The following is a 26,597-nucleotide window of genomic DNA, read 5'->3' as shown; positions in this document are numbered from 1 at the left end:
TTTTGATGATGCAACAATTCGATGAATATATACAGTCTTAATTTACTTAAAAGGGAAAATTAATTTGTGATGCAAATGAATGCATCATATTAAGTTGACCTGAGTGCTGACAATTAGAATCCATGTTCAGGTCTTCTCACGTAGCCTTCCCTTGAATGTGTGCTCTCCTAAAAAGCTAAGTAATTACTCTATAATGAAGGTTTACAAGCTGAAATTTGTTAAATAAACACAACTGTGGTATTGCAAGTCTTAGTCTAATAACTCCAAAACAAGGATATCTTCCCTGCTGACTGTGTCCAAGGGACACTAAGATTTAAGATGGATTTCCTTCCTTTCAGAAATTCATTTGTTTCAGTTCATTTCAGCAGAATATGAAAATCAACTTCTGGATATTGAAATCCGTCACAGTGAACAATGACTCACCTTTATGTTTTTAGGATTGCAAACAATGATAATGATTGTTTTCATTATTGATTAAGCTCTCAATAATGAAAAAGTTTCTTCCCACAACAGTCCAAAGATATTCAATGTACAATGATATTAAACAGAAGAAAAACAGCAGCAATCTGAGACGCTGTTTGGTATTCTTTCGAATGAATCAGTGGAATGATTAACCTATTATCAAAATTGAAGGCAGTGCTACTGTTACATAACAAAAGCAGAGACTGTTGTGGAAACGTTGAAATTACACTGTGACTACAAAGGAATAGAAACTACGTCTTTCACTGTAATGGTTGTGTCTAGCCTATGAAGATCAACAGAGCCGCAATCAAAGAATCTGAAGCATCAATCTGTAAAGACCGTGGGTCGAAGAAAAATCAAAGGAAGACGTTCTTTTCAAAATACAATTCAATCCAGCAATGACGTGACCAGTTTTTGGCTTTTTAGCAACAAAGTCTAGTGGAATTGTTGAATACATTTTTCAAGCACCACCATCCCCATGTTGATGTCTTCAATAAACATAAACTAAATATAACTATTCCTGTTATTCTTCTGGATTATCTTAGTGTTGGTGGTGGAGCGTACCAATAGCAAAGAGTTCTATCCCAGCTTCCCTCAGGCTCTGTGCAGGTGGTATCACATCATCCTGTGACTTCCCGTCAGTGATGAGGATTCCTATCTTAGGAACGCCGGGCCTGGATCCAGACTCAGGTTTGAAGCTGTTCTCCAGGATGAAGGTCAGGGCCAGACCTGGACAGACAGAGACAGGATACAGTGAATACAGAGTGACAAAGATAATATTACAATTAACTGGCTATGTCAGGTAAAAGAAAGATTTAACCAAAGAAACATGAGAAAACTCGAAACTTTTCTACTAAAAAATACATGTATTAATGACATGATTATTTCGTGATTGCTTACTTAAAATGTTTTAAATGCACTATGTGTTGTAGCTTTGTTGCATTCAGCAGGGTTTAAGCTTGCAGCCCAAGAAGGGAAACTACGTGATACATCGCTCGTGTGCAGAAACTAAAACTATATTTAAGAATAAAGTGACTTTAAGACGAAAACAGTAGTTTTTATTATCAGAATAATCACAAAAGCTAAATGCAAAATAGAAGTAAGCCATTTCGTAACATGCAGTGTTTTAAATCTTTGAAATTAATCACAATGTGCTGTAGAAGCCTGGAAAATAATTTATTTTTCCCATTTTCCCTCTCCTTGTTTTGACATGCTGTATTCATCATTTGCTGGACAAAATTACATCTACTGGTAAAAATGACTGTCAGCAGAAAATTAGAATCACTTAAAGTACTTTTTTAAAGAATAGTTGTTAGAGTAAGTTGAGTTCTGGCTGACGGTATGATTACAGTTTCCCTCTGAGGTGTAGTGAGGACAGCTGAAATGACTGATTACGATGTCTTGGCTCAAAGACGAACATGATGGGTTTAAAGTAGCTCGACAATTTTTTTCAAATGCCGTGTCTCAATTCGGATACTCCCATGTAGTACACTGTGTACTTGTGTAGTGCGTGAATTTTGACAGGCTATTGTCTCAATTCGAGCTTGTCTGTTGTGCACTTACCGGAAATAATTACCCCAACATGTGATTGCTGCTTTTACTTTTTTTTATGTTGAATCACAACTGGACAGAGCATTTCTGCCAAATTCACCCATTAAACATGATGATGGCTTCCATCTGACAACAGTACATTGGTACTCAGTGGTTAAACAATACGTTTTGCCACAATTGTCAGTGTGAATGCACTTAGGGACTCAAAAAACACAATTGTACGTAAGGAAGAAGACAAATTGAGAGAGTGTTGTGTTAACAACTGTTGGGTCCAATATTGACATTACTGATGTTTTACTTTACCCCTAACAGACTATTCTAAGTTAACCAACTGTCACGATGTCAGTAAACTCTTAGTTCTCACATTCTCTTGCCTGCTTTGTTTCCATGTCATTTCAGATCCTGCCACTCCCTCCTGGCACAGCAGTAACCCCTGTTCCCGCCATTCCCTATTACATGACCGTCCCCGCCCATCTGCACACCTGTTCCCACTTCGTTCATTAGCCCAGTGGCAAATATACCGGCCCACTTTTCCTCATTCTTGAGCCATAGTGGTCCAGACTTTTGTTACTACCTGCATGTGGCCTGCTCGACCCCTGCCTGATGTGGACTTCTGCTCCCATCCCTGACCCCTTGGACTGGTTTGTCTGTTCTTCTTGTTCAGACCTGGTACCACTGAACTTTACACCAACACCGGACACAATCTAAAGTGGTAAGTCTTGTTGAGCTGCTGGCAGTTTGTTTACAGTCAATACAAAGTTGTATGAATGTTGGATGATATCAACGCCTCAATATCATTGGAGCTCCTCGTAATGCTCATCTGCTGTGAGTGGTGAGAATGATGGTCAAACTGATTGATTGGTTGACGGGTTCAGTTGGCAGCGTATCATACCTGTTAGTGTGTTTCCTCCTTTATATGGCAGGTTCTTCACAGCATCGATCACAGCCCCTTTGGTGGTGTGAGCATTAAGATGCCACTCGATTCTGGGGTCTCCGCTGTACTGAGCCAGGCCTGCAAAAAAAAGTCATATTGAGGCGACTAGTCACATGGTTATTGCAGTCCATGCCTGCAACATTACACCATTAGAAACGTTTTTTGTGGCTCACTTTATACATACCCACCCCCAAAAATAGGCTGATTTGCTAACAACAGACTTGAGTCAAGATGAGGCAAAATAAGGCATTTCAAAGGAATATATCCTCCAAAAATATGAATATAGAATAGAAATCCAGACATTAAAAACTCCTCACCAATTCGAGTCTTGTCAAACTCCACAGTGAAGGCCTTGACCAGGTTTTCCAGGAAAGTCCTGACCAGCCTGAAGTTGATGCGGCCGATACTCCAGGAGCCATCCACCAGAATAACAATGTCGGCTATGGCCGGAGTCTTACACATAAACCCTTCTGATGCTAAAGACAAACAGGCAGAAAATGAGAACTTATCAGACTGGCCCACTTTTGGTGTGCAGGAACATATTGTAAAATGAAAAAAAAGGATGTAAAACATGTACACAGCCGCCTACAGCATACACACAATAAATCTGCTGTGGTAAAAGTAGGACAATTTGATGTGCAGTTTCTGTCCCAAAGTATTACAAAGTGTTTCATTAATTCCAATTCAGTTCAACACAGTATAATTAATCCCCGGAGAAGTAAGGTACTTTAGCATTAGCAGATGAAAAATAACAGCCCACTCTGTCATTAGTCTCAACAGTTTACTGGGTGTTAAAACAGACCAGACTCTAATGAGGCAACAGCAGTTCATTTACAAAAGTCAGTCCAGCACACAGTGAGCCAAAGGCCAACCAAATTAGGAAACGACCATATTTCTATCAGCCAATTATCTTTCACACTGAACTTTGGGATCGTCTGTGAGCTTGAGTGTCTGTGGGGGAAAATATTAAATTATTAAGGGTTCAGGGTTTAATCCCATTAGAGCCAATAATCAGAATTAATTATTGTTATAAATTAAGTATTGTGAAAAAGAACATGTATGATTAGAATACTATATTGGGATAAATGAAGGTATAGAAAATAAATGCAATTATTTCATATTTATTGGACACAAATCGTTTAGTGCAGGTTGATTTGTCTTTACAGTAGTTTTAGTAAAACTTCAATTAAAAGCCGAGCCCCAATTAAATGCTGAGTCCCTTTTACTGGTTGGGAGTGGCTAAACATTTGGACAAATAACTGTAGGTCTAGACGTGGTCTGGTTTTTATAGAAGTTCTTTGGATGTATAAAACCTCTTACAGCCCACCGAGCCTCTTCAGATTTCCCGGCATGTTGTCTCTGTGCATGAGGTTTTCCTGGATGTGCTGTCTCTCGGAGCTAGATCAAATTAATGATTCAAGATTGATATGTTATTTGATAGCCTAATTCTTTGCAGATCAAGAGTTTTGCGTGAAAGGAATAAAAGGCCTGTGCCAAATATAGGCAGGGAGAGTTCAGTGATAGAAGCAAAAAAAAGCTCAAGTAACGTGTAGTTAAAAAAAACAAGTCCTATCACATCCAGTATTTTGAGAGACACATACTTAATTACTTTTTTAAGTAGTGTATAGTGTAATAAGGCCAGGATGAAATGATTGGAGGGAGGCCTGAAGGGAGAGAGTGGGATTTCTTATATTTTTTTTTAAATCTAGCTGCCTCTTGCTAGCTTCTTCAACAATAAACTCAGTCATGCAGCCATAAAAAGGTATAAAGTCTTTTTTATTATATAAACAAAATGCTGATAATTTACCTTCTCACTAGATTAAGCAGAACTAGCATAACCACTTTCCTTGCATGAGTATCAGCCACTGATTTTTTGACACATACTTGACAAGGTGCTGCCACGGTCTATACATGCGAGACCTACACTGTATATCTGCACCCGCCAGCAAACAATTTCTTATCCTCCACATGTATGTATGTGTAAGAGAATATTTCTTTCAGGTTGCAGCATGTTTTAACATCTCAGGAGGTGAAGTGGGTTGTGTGTATTTGTAAGGGCATTAGATTCATTCAACACAGACGGGAACTAAGAAGCGTATCACTCCTTACAAGTCTCTACAGTGTCGGAATTTAAACCTCCTTTCTCGGTCTACCAAAAGAGTCGCTGTGCCGCTGTCTGATACGACTTCAGTGGGGAGATGAAAGCAGTGACACAAAAGACACACAATTACTTCACTGCTTTGGAAAGAATGAGCCTTGAGCTTGTTGCTAATTATCGGTTGGTTCATGTGGTGAGCGATGTAGAAATTTAGGCTAGTTGCCATGAAAAATATTTTAAAGTAAAAAAGTCCTGTACATGTGTTCTGTCAAGTCAAGTAACATCACTGACTGAACTTGAGGTCCCTCACTGTTTTGAACTGACCTGAATGATCATGAGATGCTTCACAAGACAGACTTGACAAACTGAAACATTCATATTGAAACTGTTGTGATAAAGAAGGGAACATTTACATAATACACCAAAATTCAAATCACTCTAAAAGACATCTGCACCTTTCCAAAGGACAAATGTTTACATGAAATTACATGAAACATTTCTGTACACATGCAAGCAGTGGAAAAACCTAAAAGGTATTCAACTTACAGTCATATAAAAAGGAGAGAAGCAGTAAATCCTCACGTTCGACATGCTTTGACCAGCAAATGTTTTAGTTTTGTTGCTTGTTAAATTGACGTATCAGTAAATCTACTGATCACATTTATCACTTTGACAAGAGCCCATAAACGAGCTCATGTTTAAGAACACAATATTTGCTACAGCGAACAGTACAGGGACGAGCTCCTGAACCTTTTTTGGTGCATTGTGCCACGCTCTAAGTGTGCACTACAAAATGTCTGCAGGTTAATTGAGATCAGTATTCATGGAGACACAGGTGACAAACCCTGAATAACGGATCTTGTGAAGAGGAAGGGTTTAAACAGATTTACAGATGGAAAGGAAGGATGTTTCTGAGTCAATACAAGAAGGGCAAAACAGTGCCTTTGAGCGCCAAGTGAAAGAGCACTAGCCTCCTTTTTAATAGCACGTCTGGGAAAATACTAGCACCTGGACAGATGGCAAAAAGGGAAAAGGGACAGAGAGAGAAAGAAGATGACGCAATGGAAAAAGCTGTGACAGGTGGATATTAAAGGGTGTAACTACATGAGTACACTGCTGTGAATACCAATGTTGTGTTTCTTTCTCTCCTCCTCTTGGCATTTGTTTGCTTTTATTTCTTATTTTTTATGAGTTTGTTGTCCTGATTCTTGAATCTGCCTTTATATTATCCTGAGCACTGTGCGGTTGTATTGCTTATTTATGCTTTCATTGCAATATGTGTCTATTTTCACTTAACAGCTACACATTAATTATACAAGAGCAAAAACGAAGATAAAAGTAAACAGGATAATGAGAAGAGAAAAAGTGTTCAGAACAGAGCAAGAGAAATGGGCGCGGTTAAGAAAGAAAACACGGCTCTGCTTAAAGAAATAATCCACATGATTTCCGTATATTTAAATTTCCATGACTTATGTGGAATAAACAGGAAAAGAAGAGCGTGATCGTTAACACAAGCTGTAATAAAACACTATGGCTGAACTGAGCAAAGAGAGTGAAAATCCAAAGACGACATCAAATCTCCACACAAACTTCAAATGACTAAATCAAAACCACCAAGTGACTTGTTTGTTTAACTAAAATTTAACAAAATGTAAAATATATGACATGACGTTATCATATAATCACTGTATGACTCCATGGAAAGAAGAAAAAAGAAAAACATAGAATTGCTGATGTGAACTGATTTTGTTGAAAAATAAATAGTTTTTTCCTAAATGTCTTAATTGGCATAAACTGGTTCAGTTAATTAGATTACAGGTGTTTCTCATTTGCCCAGTAAGTTCAGCAAACTATGAAATCATGGCACAATAATCAATCCAAACATAACCCAGCAGGTTAATAGAACACATAATTTCACATCATTCTGCAGAGCCATATGTGAGTATATGAAATAAAACAGCAGCCAAATGAACTTTTATGCAACAGCACTGACTATAACACTTATGATGCCTTGTGGGGAACTAGCTGTATGCGTTGTCACACTTTGGGGAACCTGCTTATTGCTGCTGGTTGCTGCTTCTGGTGTTGTTTTCCGAGATAAGAAACATCCCTGATATGATCTGAAATGTGAGCCTGCATAGATCGATGTTCAAAGCTGTGACAAACTCGGATCCTCAGCCGTGACTGAATGACGTGAGATTGTGATTCGTTGACAAAAAAAAAACAAGTAACACCACAACACTTTACCTGTCTACAACGTCTCTTGACTAAATTCGTACTTTGGAGGGGACAAAAGGCTTAAACAGGAAAGATGAAATGTGGAGAGGGGAAAGCAAGGATGGAGGAGAAAGAAAGAGGAGAAAAGGAACTGAAACTTAGGTGTTGACAGGTTTTTCAACCACACAGCTATTAGCAGAAAGGTCCCTCAGGCAAAGTGCTTCTCCACAGGTTGAAAAGTCAAAATGGTGCAGGTTTGAGGCGCATCCCGAGACAGCAAGGGTCAAGATTACCGTACAGAGGGCGTGACCCAAGTCCGCTAAACAATATTTTAATGAGTCCTTTCTGTTTACTGGCATTCTCATACATATTCATGACGGCAAGCAGGGCCCCCAGGTTGATAAAGGCTGTGCTCAGTCTTGGTCAATGGATAAAGCAAGGTACTGAGACTTCAGATTTCTAGGCTCTTTGCTTGCAGTTTTAAGAGTTTCTATTCATCACCTGCACAAAATCTAAAGTTGTGTTATCATTATGCATATAAAGTAAGAAATGTACGTGATCACATTGTAGCTTTACATATACTGTATAGCTGTGAACCACAGCAGTCAACACAATAGTCCACAAAAATAAATTGGCCAGCAAATGGTTATTTAGGCTACTTTCTCAGTCTTGTTTCCCCTACACATCAGCCCAGTAGATTATTATTATGCTAGGTGGCAAAAGTTGCAGAGAAATCTTTTTCACCTCAGTTTTGTTCGTATGAATAAGGCAAGACATTTTACTTTTCAATAAAGTAAGGTTAGAGAGACGCTAACACAAAATCTCCAACATCTCTGCTCTCCCGAACGTTCAGGAGGCATGGCGAGGTCAGGGCTAATCTAACAGCTTGAGGCGACGGGGAAGGAGCTGCACCTGTGAGGCCAATATCTGCCGTGTTAAAGGTGAGCTATCACACCTCAGGGCTTCCATGTGATAGATTTATCTACGCTCGGCTAATTTACACACCAGGGAGTCATAAGGTCGTCTCCCCCTGATTCTATTGCTCCATGATAGCGTGACAGCTTGTGGAATAGCTCTCATGTCCAGCTCAGGTGGTTTCCACGTTGAATCCACATGGAAAGTTGAACAGGTACAGTAGTACAAGGCTGTCCTTACTGCAGCAGCCCTTGTTGGAGTCCTAGCCCTTTGCTGCAAGTCATCCCCTCTCTCTCCCCTGCATTTCCTGTCACTCTCTCTCTACGGTTACTGTCAAATAAAGCAGAACTGCCCAAATAAAATCTTTGATTTCACTAAATTGCATTCTGCAATTCCTGTAAGCTTTATTGTATCCTGTGCATCTATATATTCTCATTACTTGATTTTGGATGAGGCATAAGGCTCCAGAAAGGTTCAGAGTTACGGATTATTTTGTTATATTAAGGTTTATATTACTCCAGGTTTTTTATTTGAAATTTCTCAAGAGAGCATCAAAGATGTTTTAAATTAGCTTCCCAGAGACAAAAAGACCACATTGCAACTCCTTGATGGAAATCCTCGGCTTTCTGCACTTAGACATAATGAGAAAGTGGGCAACTGGCATCTCAAGCTAATGACAGCGAGCACCTGATTTCTCTCCGAAACATGAAAGAGGAGCAAGCTGGTTAGGATGCAGCTGCAGATTCCGCTGAGCCCTGGCTGACATTTCTAATCTCTCGTGTCTCCTGTCATCCTGGTCAAACGACATCTCTAAATCTGAGTCGAACACCAGTGTTTGTTCTAAAGATATTGAAATTCACATTGAAAAAAGGGGTCTAGGAAAATAAAACAAAGAAAGTATGACCAGCACATGTCTCTACATTAGCAGTCACTGGGGAGCCCTTGAGCAAGGCACTGAGCTTCAAATTGCACCAATGAAGCTTCTCAGGGAGTGTTCTGCTCAGCACTGCTCCCAAGTGCGAGAATGTCTCACAATATGAATGTGAAGATTGGTGGTGCGGTAAACAAGCCCACTCAGCACAAACAGCTTCCACAGGAAAATAAAGGTCACAGTTAAATAGTAAACCCGCTGCCATATGCACAGTTTGCAGGACACAAAGTGTTGCAATGCTACAAAAGTAGTCAGGCTACATAAATATTTTTAATGTGGAAATCTCCATAGGATACAAATAAATCCTGTGTTTGTTGTTGTTGTTGAGCCGGTTCTCCCTCTGGAAAGGAAGTCTACAGCTGTTCCACTCCAACATGCTGAACTTATCTGGCTGGATGAGCCTCTGTTACAAGCTAACAGTTGATGCACCTCATCACTGTCAAAAAAAATCTAAACAAGGACAGAAAAGCTTGTGAATAATAGCTCATTTTGGCCTTGTCTTGGAGTAAGAAATAAATGACTGTAGAGTGCAGAAGATGAAAGAAAAAAAAGATATAAGAGTTGCTTCTCTGGTTTCATGTGGCTGTAAAAAAAAAATATCCTAAAATGTTTAACTCTGCATGTCTCCAAGGCTTTCTTAAAGTTTAAAAATGTCTGTGCTCCTGCTCTGCTACTACGGCATCTTTACAGCTACTCCCATTTACTGATTACCACTATAAGTCTCAGCCTGGGGATTGTGATTGAAAAAGTTGGCTTTCAGGTTGTTGAAGCCGACATGGCAGTAAATCATTTGTATGTAAATGTATGAAAAGTAAGAAAACCTGAATGCGTCTAGTGAGCAAAAGTCAAATTGTCAGGGTAACTGCACCCTAATGTAATGTAATTTTGATCACAGAAACCATTTTTCATCCTACACACCTAACTGAAGATTAGATCTATAAAGGAAAATGTCCTTCTGGCTGTTAAAAGAGCTGAGCAGCCCAGACTTCTTACTATTTTAACCCAAAGAATTAAAAACCCTGCTATAAGGTGTTTGTATTTAACAGCTTAGTACATCTCTGAGCTTAGATCTTTTTTTGTAATCGTACTGTTTGTTATTTATTTTGCAGCTAACAGGTGGCCAGTAAAAGGTAACACATTTCCACAATTTTATCAAAGTTAGAGATCTTTACATTAGTAACATACACTATACAGTTTTGTAAGTCTTTTATCTATTATCAGCACAATTTGTCATGGAATATAAATATCATCAGATATCATCTCCAGCCTGTAAACTGTATACCACACACTGTTGGGTCCAAGTGTAATCAGTGTGTATAAGGAGTCACACTGACACGTACTGAAAAAATGCATTATGCATTAAATACTATTATGCACAGAGGTTTGTTTACAGAAGAATGCTCAAAATGAATCCATAATGACACAGGAACGGCTCAGTATGACATGCGATTAAATCTGATTTTGGTTATGAAGCACTGAGCGGTGAGAACGGTGCCCGAGCCGCAGGGTTAGCACCAAGCAGACACATGTAGAGATGGAAATTTGACTTTTCCTCTGTTTAATCAGTGATCACTGATGGGAAAATTGTCTTTCTCGACCAACGGGGGAAAATACGAAAATAGCATTTTTCTGTTTCCTTACATGTTAAAAAAAAACCATGACAGTAAAAAAAAAGAGCAAACAACACATTTGATGTTTTGTGACACCTCATTCATTTAGTAAAACCATCTGAATCATAATGAGGTGCCCAATTCAATTACTCGTGTACTACGTGATGCCCCGACAGTGTTGGTGCTCTAAATCAAAAGGTTATTTTCTCACACACACTGTAAACAGATCCTCTGCACTGCAATTCAAACATTTTCAACATTTACATGACAATTTGTATAGCGGTATGGTTCTAAACTTTCTTAGCTCTGAAAGCTTTGTCAAGGTGATTAACTGGTCAAGAACACGGGTTTAAACAGAGTTAGACCCGAATATTTAGGAGAGCTAACATAGCATGTTTGTTCTCTTCAGCTAGCAAGCTATGAGAAGAAGCTAAAAGTATATGATGTACAAAAAAAGTTCTTTGGAAGAAGCTAGCTCGGTATTCTCAGCATAGATTTCATGGCAGCGGCTTCGAAGAAGCCAAAGTAAAAGTCAGAGTAAGAGAAAAGGAGAAAGTGAAGGAGCAAGTGACCGGACAAGAGTAAATAGAAGACTGGCCTTTTCTTGTTGGAGTGAGCCAAAAGCTAAAAAAAAGTATGCAGGACAGATGCCAGGCTTTCATTGGGACTAGTAACTTATCAGCTGGCTTGCTGTGTGTTGCGTTGTTGTGCTTGCTTGATGTTTGCATGTGTTAGCAGACTAGATAACACACTCGGACATCAGCAACGTTCCTTGCGATGGTTGCGGTCTAGCTGTACTGGTTAGCTTGCCATCCAAGTTCAAGCAACATTATGGCGCTGCTGGGGGGAAGGGGCGATGTTGTTGAGCCAGAGGCGGGCGATCTGGCAACTTAGCTCATGCAGCCTCTATGAGTAAAACATTAGCTAATGACAGAGGTGCAAAGACAGTAGAGGATGTTGAAGGGGGAAGTGAAGAAGAGAAAAAGAGAACGACCAAGACAGGAGCTTCGTGAAATAAAAGGCTGCAAGACAGATGCCGAGCTAGCCTACAAGTAATCTTGCTATGTCTTGTGCTGTTGCACTTTCTTGATTTTTGGCTATGTTAGCAAAGTTGTCGACTTGCTATGTTTTGATCACAATGTAATCATAATAAATGGACGTACAGCCGTCCTTATTTAGGACAGCAGTGAATTAAACTTGGTAGAGGCGCCAAATCACATCTTACATAACTTACATTACATAATCCAAATCTTACATAATGTTGCCTTACACATGATGAATGATTCCTTGTCTCTTCCTCACAGCAAGGAATACAGCTTATTAATTTTACACTGGTATCGAATCGGTACTTGGCATTGGCTGACACCCAAATCCCTGGCATCAGTATCGGGACTGATAAAGTCGGATTCAACACTAGTTTTTACATCATAATGTAATTCCCAAAATCTTTATCTATATCTGGTTCTGTTGTTGTGGGCTTCATGATGCCCCTATATTCCTGCTCGACACCCGTTGCTACAACCCCTCTCTCAAAGCTTTATAACCTATGACTAAATTCACAGTTTTATCCTGGTTGAGTTTTAAAAAGTTCTAATTATTTAGAGAAACGTAAGGCTTGTTAATAAACACACACAGCGTGGAGTAACTAACTGTAACTTTTGGATCTCTCCCCACAGTTGAAGGTAAATCAGTCTTGGCTTCAATCCAGCAGACAGAATGAGTGATTAAAAACTCAGTCATGAAGACACACAAATATCATCTCCGTACCAGCAAACAATTGTTTAACTTGTCAAAATATACTACCATACTATACTACCATTTTAAAAAAATAGTGTGAGATCTTCAAATTTCTGCACTAGCTGAACCTTTGGGTTTAAATCTCCATTTATTAAATCTCTCAGTGACAAATGAATCACCACCTGCCACACTTTTTCATACAAGATAACATTTACAAATTGTGTATCTTACAGGCTACCAAACAGTCCTTTAGACAGTCAGACCCTCCGACTGATGACAAGCAAAGATTTGCTCATTAAAGCTTCTTCTTTGTGATTTCTGCTGAGGTGAAGGGTGAACACAATGTGTAATGCTATTACTACAACAAATGCCACTACAACATTTTTATGCCAACCACTGTAAGAGGTGGTAGGTAGTAATAACTGTAGTGAATAAATATTTATCTTGCTGGGTTTGTTTCTTTGTTTCATAAGGACCAGTAAAGCTTCATTTGTTCATTCATGTTGAGACAAATTGCCTGAATTACTACGACTAGTATTGCCACTGCTGCTGCTCCAAATATTATTATTATTTTATACTTCTCCAACTATTAGTTATGTTAACTCAAGTTATATTTCTAAGGAAAATAAATATTGACAATTTGACCACCTAAAGTACAACACTTAAATTAGGCTTAATAAAAACCATATATATTATATTTAGTAGTAGTATAATAAATCAATTTTTCTGCCTTCATAAAATGTAAGTGACGACATAACAAGAAAACTTTCTTTCACTTTGAGAGACATTCTCAGCTGAACCTGATGAGCTCATTTAGGCTGCTGTCTGGAGATAAGGCACAGTGGTGTAGAAATTGTGAAGGTGATGTAACTTTGTCAGAAGGTGATATTAAACCTGGCCCACTGTTGCACAGGTCGCACATCCAACAAGACACCTGCCACCAACATAGTGCTGCGAGAACTTGTTGACATTATTTTCACAGGTACGTCTCCACGTGGGGACCGAGTTCACACTGAGCTGTGAAAAGGAACTCTGTGGTGTGTGAGAGAGAGAGTGCAAGAGAGACAGCCATTCACAGAGGGAGAGAGAGAAGAGAAAAGGGGAACTAAAACCACAGGTCTGCACACACACAGAGCACAAAATCAGCAGCATCAGAAAAAAGGAAACAGAGAGGGAGTCATTCTTTGTGGCATTCAGTACACAGCTCTTTTTCTCCTGAATTCACTTAACAAGTTGTAAACAAAAAAAAAAAAACCCGCTAGATGACTAAGGTTTCCATCTGCCTTTTTGTTGTATATTCTGAAAAGAAATTATGGAAATATCACATCATCTTGGCTGATAGTATGTATTATGATGTGAGGAATAACACTAATAGATGGTGCTGTGACAATATGGCCATTTTGCTATTAACCACTATTTATGTCCATAGACTTTTTTGATAATAACTTGAAAATGAGAGTCAGAAATGTATTTGCGTTGGAGCAGAAGTACAGGATATTTAAACCTTTTTTTTTTTTTTTTTTACAACATGCTCCTTTAGTATGCTAAACGTTCATGTGGACGGGATATCTGCACCACAACCAACCATGAGCAACTGACAAAGGCGCAGTGCGAGTTCCATACAACACAAAGGAGACAACATGACATGTTACAGGTTTTATGTTCATCTCAACTGCAATAAGCTGGTCAAGATTACTGTGGTTGTATGTTCTTTAACCATCCCTTTGTGAGACCAACTTTTACTCCAGAGCAACCCGTTCTCACTCCCTGACTAGTCACATATGGACGCATGGTCATCGGCGTCAGTTTGTAACGCACTGGGGATCCCTGTTGCTATACATGTCAGAGGTCGCATGCCTCTGGAGCAACGAGGGGTTAAGTGTCTTGCTCAGAGACACAATGGCGGATGGGTCACAGTGAGGGATTGAACCCGGGTCTCTCACACCAAAGGTATAGTCTTATCCACTGTGACATCACCACCCCGTCATAGACTATAAAGGTAGGTATATGATATTTAAAAGAAAAGACTGAGTAAGGAGGTGGTTGGGGTAGATGGAGGGCCAGAACCCCGACTGTGAACCAGGAGAGTGGTGTTCGTATCCCGTGTGAAACAAAAAGTCAACATTAAATATTTTTATTTAAGTTAGACAAGTTACGTACATTGACCTAAGTGATGTCAGTTAACTTAAGTGTTAACTGACATACGTAGTTACTTTTCCTAATCTTTACCTAATACTTATTGTGCCTAAACCTAACCAAAATAAACGTTTCACAACTTTAATAACGTGCCGTTTCAAAATGGCAATTTTTCGAAATGCTAACCGGACGTTTATTGTTGCAAACTTTACTGGAAGTTGCATATTTGCTGTTGCTAAGCGTTGCTAACTTGACCATAGAGCCCTAAACATCTAAAAATGCACTAAACGCTAAAGGGGTACCCAGGGCATTAAAAGCAACGCCAAAGGGCCTTGGCCAAGCATCAATATGTGACAAGCAATGTTTTTAGAGTGTGCCAATAAAGGGACCACTGCCATCACAATCCCAACAAACAAGAAAGACAAAAAGGAAATTAGATGCCTTGTTATTGAGGGACAATATGGTAGAAGAAGATGACAGGATGCAGAGATAGACAGAATGATGGCCTTGAGAAAATATGTTATCATTCAAACAAATGGGCAAGGATGAACACAATTCATGTGCCAGTCAAACAGAAGGTAAAGACAAAGAGAAAGGCCTTGTCAATGAAGAAAATGAGTAAGAAAAGGACAAAGTGAAAGAACACAAAAGATGATATGAGCATAAAAAGAAAAAAAGGAAATAACGGAGATACAGTGAGAGAGAGAGAGAAAGTGTCTTTCCTCTCTGTTGAATCTGGAGAACAAACTGACAGTCAGCTCTGAAACCCAGGGGAAACTTCACGTCAACCAGCTGTTTACAGCACGGAAACAAAGACTGAAACAAACAAACAACCAGAAAAGGAGAAAATAATTACAGCCACTGACAGATACTGGATGGTTTTCCTGAGATGGAGAAGAGATAATGAAGAACATGGAGGGAGAAAAAAGAATATAAGAGATATTTAGTAGCATAACGCTTAGCATTTACAGTCTGGAAGAAAATAATCTCACATCACAATGTGTTGAGCAGCATACCGCACACGAGTTTTCCACACACTCATCTAAGCACTAGTAGATTTCAGTCGATTCAGTCACTGGTTTAAATTGAGAAAAGTTAGAAAACACTTGGGCACACTTGTGCATAAATGTTTAGCATGTTAGTAAAATTCCTACTTCTACTTAAAAAAAGGTCCACAAACATGAAATCCAATACAATAAAACAAAATAGACGAACAAAACAGTTTGAAAAGCCCGTCATAGACACAAGCTTCATATGCTTCAACAATTAAGAAATTATCTTGGAAAGACAATTCTATGTCTGGGCTAGCATCACCTACCTGACATCGTCCAACCACCCAATGCATTAAAATTGTTAAGACCTACCACAAAAGCATGCATGTTTAAGACCATCACTAAACCCCACTTCATGTGCAAGAAAAATGCAATCAACAGCATGCCTAGGATAAAAACGTGTGTCAGAGCAAAAGAAAACTATTTGTGACCAACAGATATCTTGCTATACCAAACAAATCCTATTCCATAGACACGTACATGACCTATTTTGTAGGGATGGGTCATGACTTGCAAATTTTTTAATAAATCGAACAGTTACGCGACGATCGTCTTGTCTTAAAAACGTTATATTCCTTTCCTTTATTGCCGCCTGGTGGTAACGGGTCACTACCAGGTGTCAGTAAAAAGTGTGTGTGGCACGTTCAGTGAAATAAAGTTCCTGTTTACAGTATGAAGGCCAACACATCATCTCACTACCATCTTTTTTCAGCAGAGCCATCCTGACTGTGAGTTACTAGCTATATACTCTACTGCGCTCTCCAGTGTTGGCACAGCGCTAAAATAAAGTGTGGAGATCAGCTCTGCCTATACATTACCAGCTATGAGCCAGGCTAAACTGATGAATGGTCGACTAGTTCCCAGTGACTACTGAATAGTATTGTCGCTTTAAATGCCTATCCCTACTATTTTGTGTCGCTACAAGTAAGCTTATTGATCCTCACGCTCTACAGACTGGATTATATCAGTAGCCATGTTTCCATGTAATTATCATGCGAATTGTAGACGGACTTTTGAAATGTTGCAAGAAAGAAAGAAAAAAATAATTGCAAAATATGTGCTTTTCCATCAGCTGTTTTGAATAAACCAGGCTATGGCAAGCGTAGTAATGTCAGTAGTTGGCGTTACACATGGCTGTTATAAACAAGACGTATGCGTTCCAAACCAGAAACAAAACCAGTCACATGGACTTGATGGCCATTGATCTGTGTTTCAGGCAAACTGCTGTCTCCACATGTCATGGGAATATCCGGCAAGACGCCGACAGTGGAAACAGCTGATCAGACGTGAGTTAATAGTTCGCTACGTCACACCTTATTCGGCAAAAGTGTTTCCATCTCTCTTTTAGCGCATTAATTGTTTTTTGACAAAGGCAAAAACCACCTCAAGCGAGCGTAAAAAAGTTTTTGAGAAATTAAGGATTTCTTTTTTGAATTTTGCAGTTTCCATCAAGCTTTTCAAATGAGATACTTCAACATGCACATAAAAAAACATTGATGGAAACACGGCTAATGTCGCAGTGATATGTAATGTGCACCCTCACACATCCCCCAACTTGTGTGTCCATGAGCTTTTTAATAAATGACTTTGTGAATGACAATTTGCACCACAATGCACCTTCTCCAAACATCTCCTTTAACTCGCCTGCAAATTCAGCAGTGTGCAAATCAAAATGAAGCAAATATTGTCCTTTTCCTACTGTTTCCAGACCACCGTATGGAAAGAGCAGTTCCATGCAGCAGCTTCCACTTTGCCTTTTTCCCTGTTCCCCCCCATCTGTCTCCCTGCATCCCCTCATCTCTCACATCTAAACGAGGCTGTCACATTGTCAAATAGAAGGTGATTGAGCTTCAGCTGCACTGAAACCCTCCCGCCTTGCCTGTATTACGTCTACCCCCACCGCTCCTTTCCGATTTCTCTAAGTCAACATCTCTTATCCTCTCTGGCCTTCCCAGCGCCCTACACACATGATTTATTGGTTCATCATTCATCTTTTTTTTGTGGTATAGCAGACTCACATCACATCGAGTTGCTATTTGTAAATGCAGATGTGTCCCTCTTCTTCCTCTCTGGCCTGTGTGTGTCAAGGCTTTCCCATATCTCAGCCATGTGTTTTAAGTGTCTGATGTAAGCCTTGTTCATGGCTAAAATAAGCTATACAAGCTTTACAACATTGGGGAAATGGGAATGCGCTTACTCATGCAGCAATATTACTCAGCCACAAAATGCTAAGTGTATATTTGGGTGGTTAACTGGTTTATTTATGCTCAGTATATGTCTATACTAATCCCTGAACAACAGGCTCGTATAAATGGGCTTACCTTTGTTTTAGAAAATCAATTTCACACCTTCATTCAGCTCCACATCTAACTACTGAAATTCACTTCCCCTTGATTTTAACCCTACTTGAATAACTTTGACCTGGATGACCTTCAAACATTTTTATTACTTGCTACCGACAAGTCGGTATTGATGAACACTGGACCTGATGTGACCTTAATTTCCATGAAATTAACCTAGTTCTGTGTTTGTTGTTCTTTGACCAGATATTTTCTCAGGAAATGTCAGAAAAGTTGAGACTGCATTATATTCAGGCAAAGTTCATCTACCATGCAAGTAAAATAACAGGCGCCACCCAGTCCCAACTGTCTGATCTCAGCACCCGGTTAGTGAGAAGGAAACCCACCCTCTTTACAACCCCTTCATAACTCACTCAAACCCTCCCATTAGATAGCTGAAATAAAGTCCCCAAACAGATTCAAAAATGTATTCTGTCCAACGTCCATTAACTTTAAAAACAAGCAGTGAAAGACTGCATGCCAAGCCTTTTTGTTTGAATTTGTGTTCAGTACTATTTTACTTGTGAGCAACGTCACAGATTATTTTTCATTCCCTTATGAAGGACAATAAAGCTTTTTCTGATTCATTATGAGGCAACAATAAAAGCAGACAGACATTTCTTATATTCTGTTATGAAATTTGAAAAGATTTCAAATGATATCCAGCCCTGCACAGCTTGTGTGTATTTCAGAAAGTAAGTTTTGTATTTGTTTGTTAAACCATGAAAACAAACCTGTTGCATATAGTTAAACATACAGATATTCACAATAAACAAATGTCTTCTCTTGTCTACACATCAACATTTGGCACCATATTCTGTACACATGGGAAAAAAACATGAACAAATCTACATCAACATGTCCAAGTATTGACATATGCAGCAGAGCAAATCCACATCTTGTCTGTCCTTGCAGCTGCACATTGCCACAGTTGACACACTGTTCAAGCTGACAAGTTTACCCAAGCCTGACTTTCCTACCATACCAACTGAGTGCAAATCCTCAGTGCAAATCCTCCCTACAGAAAAATGAACTGTCCAAGTAAAAAATAAAAACAAGCAGACTAATCATCTGAAAACTTGCCACAACTTGGTATTTCTTCATTCTTATAGTATTTGAGAAAAGAAACGTCCCATCTGCTTCACTGAAGATGCTCTATGCTCTACGAAAGTTATCTTGACAAAGAACTAGGACATTAAAACAAATTCCAAAGGATTTCTGGAGCTTAATTTTAAGCACTTAAAGCATCTGCACAGCCCAAGGGCAATATCAATATACAGAGTAATTTATTGATATAGAAGAAGGTCCCTGATGAAACAGCTTGCATCAATAATTTAATACTGCAGAGAGTGTGGATGCTTTTCATATTATTATACATTGTCTCTTATTTCTGGTTATTAGCAATGAATGTCCAGACTCATTCAGACAGACCTTCAAAGACAACAAGAGAAGAGAAAGCATCACTACCTAAATCAGTAAACAACTTTTATACAGTATCTGTATCTTGATGAACATTATTTTACCGTACCACAGTCTGACTGGAACCATTCCCAATCCACCTCATTAAGGCGTGCTGTTATGAGGGGGGTGGACGTTTTCCAAACCTTTTTGGAGGAAGCTTTCAAATTTCTTTACAGTCAGTGTGAAAGCGCCCTGATAAAGAACACAGGAATGTAGAGCACAGTCATCTTCAACAAAGCGGGAAAAAAAACTTTGCTTAGCAAACTACCTCCGGATAAATACAGGCTAGACAAACACAATTCAACTTGTGGGGAAGCCTAAATAAATGTGATTTTACATTACACATGTTGTATTCTGTCCTTTTCTCTTAAATACACACACACCTGATGAGTGGAACAAGAGGTCCACGCTGTAATTGCATTATTTCTGCCTTTCCTCGGCTGACACAGTCTAATTATTGTTGTATCGCAGTCTGAAGCTGCTGTGCTGCTCTGAACAGTCTCGTCCTCTCGTGAGCTTTGCAGCAGCAAGTAGCGACAGTTTGCTAACCCACAAATTCGCTAACGTTAGTTACATTACTGCTATTTTGTTGTTCACTCTATATCATGGTATTTGCCATGTTATTGGATTCCTCCAGAATCGCATTAAGTTACCTCACCTTTATGATGCAGAGAAATATCATGAGTTAATGATGGAAATCAACTCATGATATTTTATTGAATTTACAAAAAATGTTCTATCTGGGGATATATATTGTTATTGGGATATGAAATTACCTATATAGGGATATGAATTTATGTCATATCGCACAGCCCTACGGGGTAGGATGACATTTTACTCGGCAGCCTGTTTGTAGCGGTAAAAAGACGCAGCTGTTCTAGTCAGTACCCGTTTAAAACCAAGTCCATTCCAGCAACTATCATAAGCACTCAGACAGATTGAAAATTTGATCTAAACTATCTATTTGGACGGGGAGGTTAATATTAAAAATTCTTTATAGACTGCATTGGTGCAAACACAAAGCAATGACAGGAAGCTACAATGCAAGGCACTGGTCTAACCATCAGGAGGATTCAGTTTCTTGCTCAAGGACACTTTGACAGGAGGACAGCATTGAATGTCCAGACTCATTCAGACAGGTCTTATTTTCATGGGTTTCATGCTCATGAAGATGTTCATCAAGATACAGATATTGTATAAAACTTGTTTACTGATTTAGGAAATAATACTTTCTCTTATGTTGTTGTCTTTGAAGATTTAAGTCTTCCTTCATTTGACTTGATAATTTGATTTCATAAGACTGCTGAATGCTTGCACAGGATTATCAATACTGAAAAGTATGTTTTGCTGGTGTGTGCAGAAAGCTCAAATAGTTCAAAGGCGGTAGCAAGGATGAGCGTCTGTATTTTGTCAGAAAGTCAAACGTTTAAGACAATAAGTAAACACTATTGTCATGAAGAAGATAATGTTAATTTCTTCACTTCTTGTCTTGTGATGACTCTAAAGTCTCTGATAGAAGTTTCTCACAAGCTCCTAACAGCATTAAAAAAATATATTATATAACTTTCACAAAAGAGAAAGTGACAAAATGTTCACTGTGATGAATTACCTAGCTGCAGAAAGTTTCAAGTCTATGCAAGTTGATTTTCACAGTGCAGTGAAATGAAGTGAACTAAAGGCTCTACAAAGCTATATTTTGCTTTTAAAGATAGTCAGCAGCAACATGCACGATACTTTCACCTTCAACCAACCTCAATTGTCAAAAGATCATTGTGAGGACGTTTGCTCCACATACAGTAGGTTCAGGAATTACATACACACATACTTTCCAATGTCAATGCTATGCTCAGGTGAGGAGCCTAAAGCAACAAGACAGTGATGTAACTCAGACTGCCTTTAGACAAATACAAACACCATGTGCTAATTCTGATGGATCACTGACCCATGCCCTTGAATGATTTGGATTCCAAGCGGATCAGGATAGACTGTTATAATAAAGACAGTATGTTTTCATATAACTGTGCACTAACACATGCAAGCCCACACCTGCCTGCTTGCCTGCTGCCAAAACAATGCCCTGAAATGAAAACGTAACTGCAAGATTGTAAAATCCTGATCAATGCAGAGTGCAGGTTTTAAAATCCTGTTACTTCCTTCAGTTTCTTGTTTGAGTAACGCTGCAGTGACGTGAGTACAATATGAAAATGACTCTTCACTTGAACTGATATGCTGCTGTCAAAATAATAATTTAAATGTTGACAGGAATTATGTTTAAAGTGTCCAGACATACAATTTTCACATACACCGACCAGCCGACATATTGAGTATTTAGGATGTTAACAAAAATTTATTAAGACCAAAACTTTTCAATCCCAGAAGGATGAGTCAGTCAAGCTTTAGTCAAAACTCACATGCATCTGCAAACCCATGGACCCGCACAAATTTAATGCTGCCATGGCAACTGGTGCAAGTCATGCTATTTATCTATATTTCAATACAAATGATCTGCGTGTGAGAGACTGAATTTTGTGTTTGTGAAAGGTGAACTGTTTTTCCTTTAGGTTGCCTTTGACTAGAGCAATATTCATGAGTGTCCCAAATCTCCCATTTTAGCCATTACTAAATTGTGTTTTAGAGCCATCAGTTGCACCTCATATCTGTAAAACTGAAGTCTCGAGCATCGTCACACTATTAAAGAATAGAAGTGGTGCGTATTAAGAGTCATTTTTGTAGTGTTAAATTGCAAAAGCATGGCAGGTGCCAATGTTTGCTCTGCAGAACTAGAATATATAGAATTCCTTAAAATGTATGCAATGCGTGCAACAGACAGCATTAAATAAACACAATTTTACATATTATACATACTTTGTGACAAGTGCTTTGTTTAGACACCATGTTTTTGACACACAGTGCAGGAAAGTCTATTTTTGATTCGTCTGTGGGGAGTCAGATGAAAGGAGATTGCCCTGGAGAGAAGGTAGTATTTTTACTATAACACAGAATCTGATGTAACTGTCCCTCCTGCCATTTTCTGACAAGCCTCAACATAAAATCCAGGCCTGGCTGTTACAGGAGAGTTAGAGGTGTAGTATGTCATCAGACTTCTCAGGAGGGAACATCCCATTACAGATGTTTCACAGCTAAAATGCATCCTGAAGGGTCACCAGGAGGTTCTGCCAGAACAGGTAGTGGTTGGTCGGTGACAGCTACAGTAAATGGCAGCTGTGTGTTTGAGAGTGTTTCACACACAGCTCTAAGTTTCTTTCGTTTTAAATCAATTTAAATACAACTAGAAAACACAAACAGTTTTGAAATAATGATCTTTACAGGGAGCGGGGAAAAAAAACAGCATCTGCAGTATAATAAGAAAGAAACTTATCTACTTTATTAATTGAACAGAATTATAAAACTGTGAAAGAAGATACACAGAAAACGATGAATGACTCAATCAACTTAACTATTAGGAGCTAAATTTGGATTGTATGTAATTATGATCTGAATTCATATAAAAACAGCTTAATTAAAGCAACTACACGGAACTTGTTAAGGCTTGAAGTTTAGACAAAAACTTTTTCACACTTTGCAAAATGTGAACCATCTGTCCACGTGGAACGCAGCACATGGACACTTTTTCAAGTATTCAAGTAAACTGGCAAAATTATATATATGCCTAGTTGCTGAGTTACTGAAAGTGGATGAACTAAACTATTTTACCTCATGAAACATACACAGCAGTTCCCTGAATAAATCTTAATGTGCTGTATGTTATACTTCATCCATCTCTTTACTGTTAACAATCCAGAAGTAACCTGTAACAAAACAAAACTTATACTTAATAAATAAATGTCACAAAGAAAAAAAGGCCAAATAGACAGGCAGGCAGGAGGACAGAAAAGTCTATGTGCTGACCTGTAGGGACACCTGCGGATGCCACCTGGGTGCTCCGGGAGCGATGCTTGAGACTAGATGAGTTATAGCGCACTCATGACAGATTACACTCCACATCCATCACACAATGGAGGACAGACGGCAAGAGAAATCAGCAGACAAATAGGTTGAGGAGCAGGAAGACAGGGAGGTGCAGACACCACAGAAAAGCTGCTCTATAAACTTCATTGCAGTAGCCCGTTTTTTAGCCAGCACTCTGATACAAAGGTTAGCAGGTCAAGTGTCTGTGCTCAACAAAACTTTTACATTCTCAAACCCTGACAGGCCACTTCCTGAGATGAAGTGAAATACTGTCGCTGTTCTACGGTTTGTCCACCAGAGAGAAGTTTATTTTTCAACTGTAAAATGTCCTGCCCAGTGCATTTCTTGGTTGCAATTGTTAAAAAAAAAAAAACTAATTTAAAGGAACCTCATAAAAATGTTTATGTAATAGGCTGTGTAAAACAATGAACATAGGTAAATATATAGTAATCTGATTTTTTAAATTCTCAAATATCAATATTGTCATCCGTCTCAAATATCCTGTATCAGCCTGGCTATATTGCTTTGTCCCATGCAACTATGTTTGCTTCAACAAGTCCAAATACTACTCATACGAGTGTATCCTATATTAGTGCCGTTACCGGTGGCGTTTGTCCATGCCACCCAAAACGGCAATTTCAAACTCTGTTTCTGTTTCTTTGAAAATCACGTGACATGTGTCACATGACATAAACACGTGCAAACCATAGCGACATAAAGGAGGTAAACCTCCCAGCAGAACTATAAACGTAAACATGAGTTTTCTTTGGAGGACAGGCTTGTTTGCTTAGATTGATCACAAATGGCAAATGTAAGCAGATACCTGCACTAGCATCTAAATTAAGTTGTGTATTTAACCATATTTGGACAAAAAGTATTTGGAATATATGGATGGACAATGGCTCCAGGAGCTGTTTGATAACACGACAAACCTGGGCCACCATTGAAAACCATAGTAACTGCTATGACACCAAGCTACTCATGGTTGCCATCAATAGTGCTATTTTAATAATAATAATCTTTATTTGTAGAGCACTTTTCAAAAACAAGTTACAAAGTGCTTTAACAAGTGTAAAGACAATAACACCATTAGTAGTACTGTTTAATACTCAAAACTTCAGCCTACTATTCATTAACTTTAAGTCCTTTACGACATAAAATTTAGACCCTGGCAGCTGTCCGAGCAAGTTAACCGTACCCTGTAAGTACCTACGTGACCTGCGGAGACAAGCGTGCAGAAAAGCAGACATTGAAAGCCACATTAGCAGACAAACAAGCAGCCAAATCTTCAGATTGACAGCCGTGCAGGCAGGCAGGCAGCTGTTAGAGTGTCGATCAGCAGCAAGGCAGCAGCCCAAGAACAGGCTTGTGAGGCTGTAGCTGTGGTATTCAGCAAGTGTGGGCAAGGAGCAGACTGTCAGCTATGAGCACGGAAAAGCAGACAGAGAGAGGTGAGGCTGGAAGAAAGCAGAGAGAACAAGGTGGAAAGAAGGTGTAGAGTGGTGCTGAGACAGGGCTGAAAGTGAGAATTAAGAGAGAAATGAAGAAGAGAGGGGAGAGGAATACAGGCAAGACAGGCAGGGCAGCACTCAGTCTTATGATAACCAACCAGCCTTTGAGGGGAGTGTGTAGAATTTAAAAGTTAAATTTAAAAGGGTTCAATACTTTCATCAGATGTGACCTTCAATATCTATTCTTATCTCCAGAAGGAGTTCATGTATCTGCACAGTATCGATTAGAGCAGAAGAAGAAAGAAAGAAGAGAGAAGGTAACAAAACTCACTTTTGAGCCATCGAATGTTACTGCTTCAAGGAACTCTTCTTCTAGAGCGGAGATTAACAGATAAATAAACCTATACGTATCAATGTTTGTCTTTATATGATGAGAGAATATTAAACCAAGATTGGTATTGTATTTACAGTTCAGGTAACACATCAACAAAAGACTACAATAGGGAGTAGAAAAATTTGGAGGAACTTTATCTCTCTGAACTCCTACATAGCTCTTATATTTCACTTTAATATGTCAATTAATTGCACGTCTGCAGCCATAAATCTATGTCAAATATGTTTTAATGAGGGGGAAAAGAAAGGGAAGACTGAGAGAGTGAAAAATAAAAGCCAAAAAGTGTCAAAAGCCCAAAGATCGAAGAGAAAAATGAGAAAAACTGATGAAAACTGGTCAGAGATGGCAGTCAAGAGAGGAAAGCAGAGAGCTGATGAAAAAGGAGAGCTGGAGGGGATCATGATGATGAGTTGTGTTGGAGGAGTGTGTGGGGGGGGGGTCAATAAGGCAAGCAAAGGAGGTGGTGGTTGGGTGGAGTCATAAAAAAAAAAACCCCAAAGCGTTTCATCACAGTTTGCCTCTCTCCCCCATCTGTCCCTTTTAGCCTGTGGCCAGTTGGAGCAGCAGGTGACTCACACAAACACACACTATACACATACTTAAGACACACGGACCACTCATGAATATGGTCATGCTCATGTATGCATGTGCAGGAAGTACATTTACTCATGAACGCTCATGACATCTAATTAATTCACAGAGAATTAATTAGATGACTCATCAATTTCTCACACAAACGTCAAACAACATAAACTTTGCCTCAGTGACAAACAGTCCAACAAAGATCAGCCATAATGGGTTGAATGACAATTAGCAGCAAATATCAGATATAAAAGAAGTCTTGCAGTAAAACTTACAAAGATCTGACGCACCATACGTAACCAACACCTACGTTTTAGTCTTAACATGAGGAAGGAGAACACATTGAATGACAAATACAGAGGACGCCGCAGTAGATGAGTTTAAATAGTCACATCACTAAGTAACCCCTAAACTGCACTAGACCACTGAATCATGAATCAGTCGGCAACAAAACAGAAATGGTTGGAAAAATGTTTGCTTTGCTGCAATTTGCACAGAAAGGACTTCATTGGAACGGTGGATGGAAGGATGAGGGCAACAAGCTTGACAGTTCATTCATTTGACCGAGGTGACTATCAGCTGCGGCTCCGGCTCCGTCCTAAAACCTGATGACTTTGTAGGTGAACTGCTTTTCACTCAAGGCGCCCTGAAGCAAGATCATTATTTCGCCAGCTCACAAGTGACGTCAACAGTCCCAGTTGTAAAAATCAAACATAAACTCCGCTGACCAATTTTCTGTGGTGAAACCTTGAATCATG

At 39.1% G+C, this 26,597-nt stretch overlaps 1 protein-coding gene across 6 annotated transcripts in view; it reads right to left on the bottom strand.

Moving 5' to 3' along the window:
- The window catches only part of LOC119906777 (collagen alpha-1(XIV) chain-like), a 516,646-nt gene that overhangs the window by 461,658 nt on the left and 28,391 nt on the right, over nt 1–26,597 (bottom strand). For all 6 annotated transcript variants that reach the window (XM_038724122.1, XM_038724121.1, XM_038724124.1 and 3 more), the window contains 3 exons: nt 3,265–3,423; nt 2,906–3,025; nt 1,027–1,191 (listed from right to left, as the gene is read on the bottom strand). In XM_038724122.1, coding sequence (XP_038580050.1) covers nt 1,027–1,191; nt 2,906–3,025; nt 3,265–3,423 — 444 coding nt within the window. The remainder of the gene's footprint in view (nt 1–1,026; nt 1,192–2,905; nt 3,026–3,264; nt 3,424–26,597) is intronic.

Source organism: Micropterus salmoides, unplaced genomic scaffold (assembly GCF_014851395.1).
Source record: "Micropterus salmoides isolate LMB-PRFRI ecotype aquatic unplaced genomic scaffold, ASM1485139v1 Ms_hic_scaffold_17, whole genome shotgun sequence".
Classification (NCBI taxonomy): Eukaryota; Metazoa; Chordata; class Actinopteri; order Centrarchiformes; family Centrarchidae; genus Micropterus; species Micropterus salmoides.
This window is presented reverse-complemented; position numbering and strand designations above follow the sequence as displayed.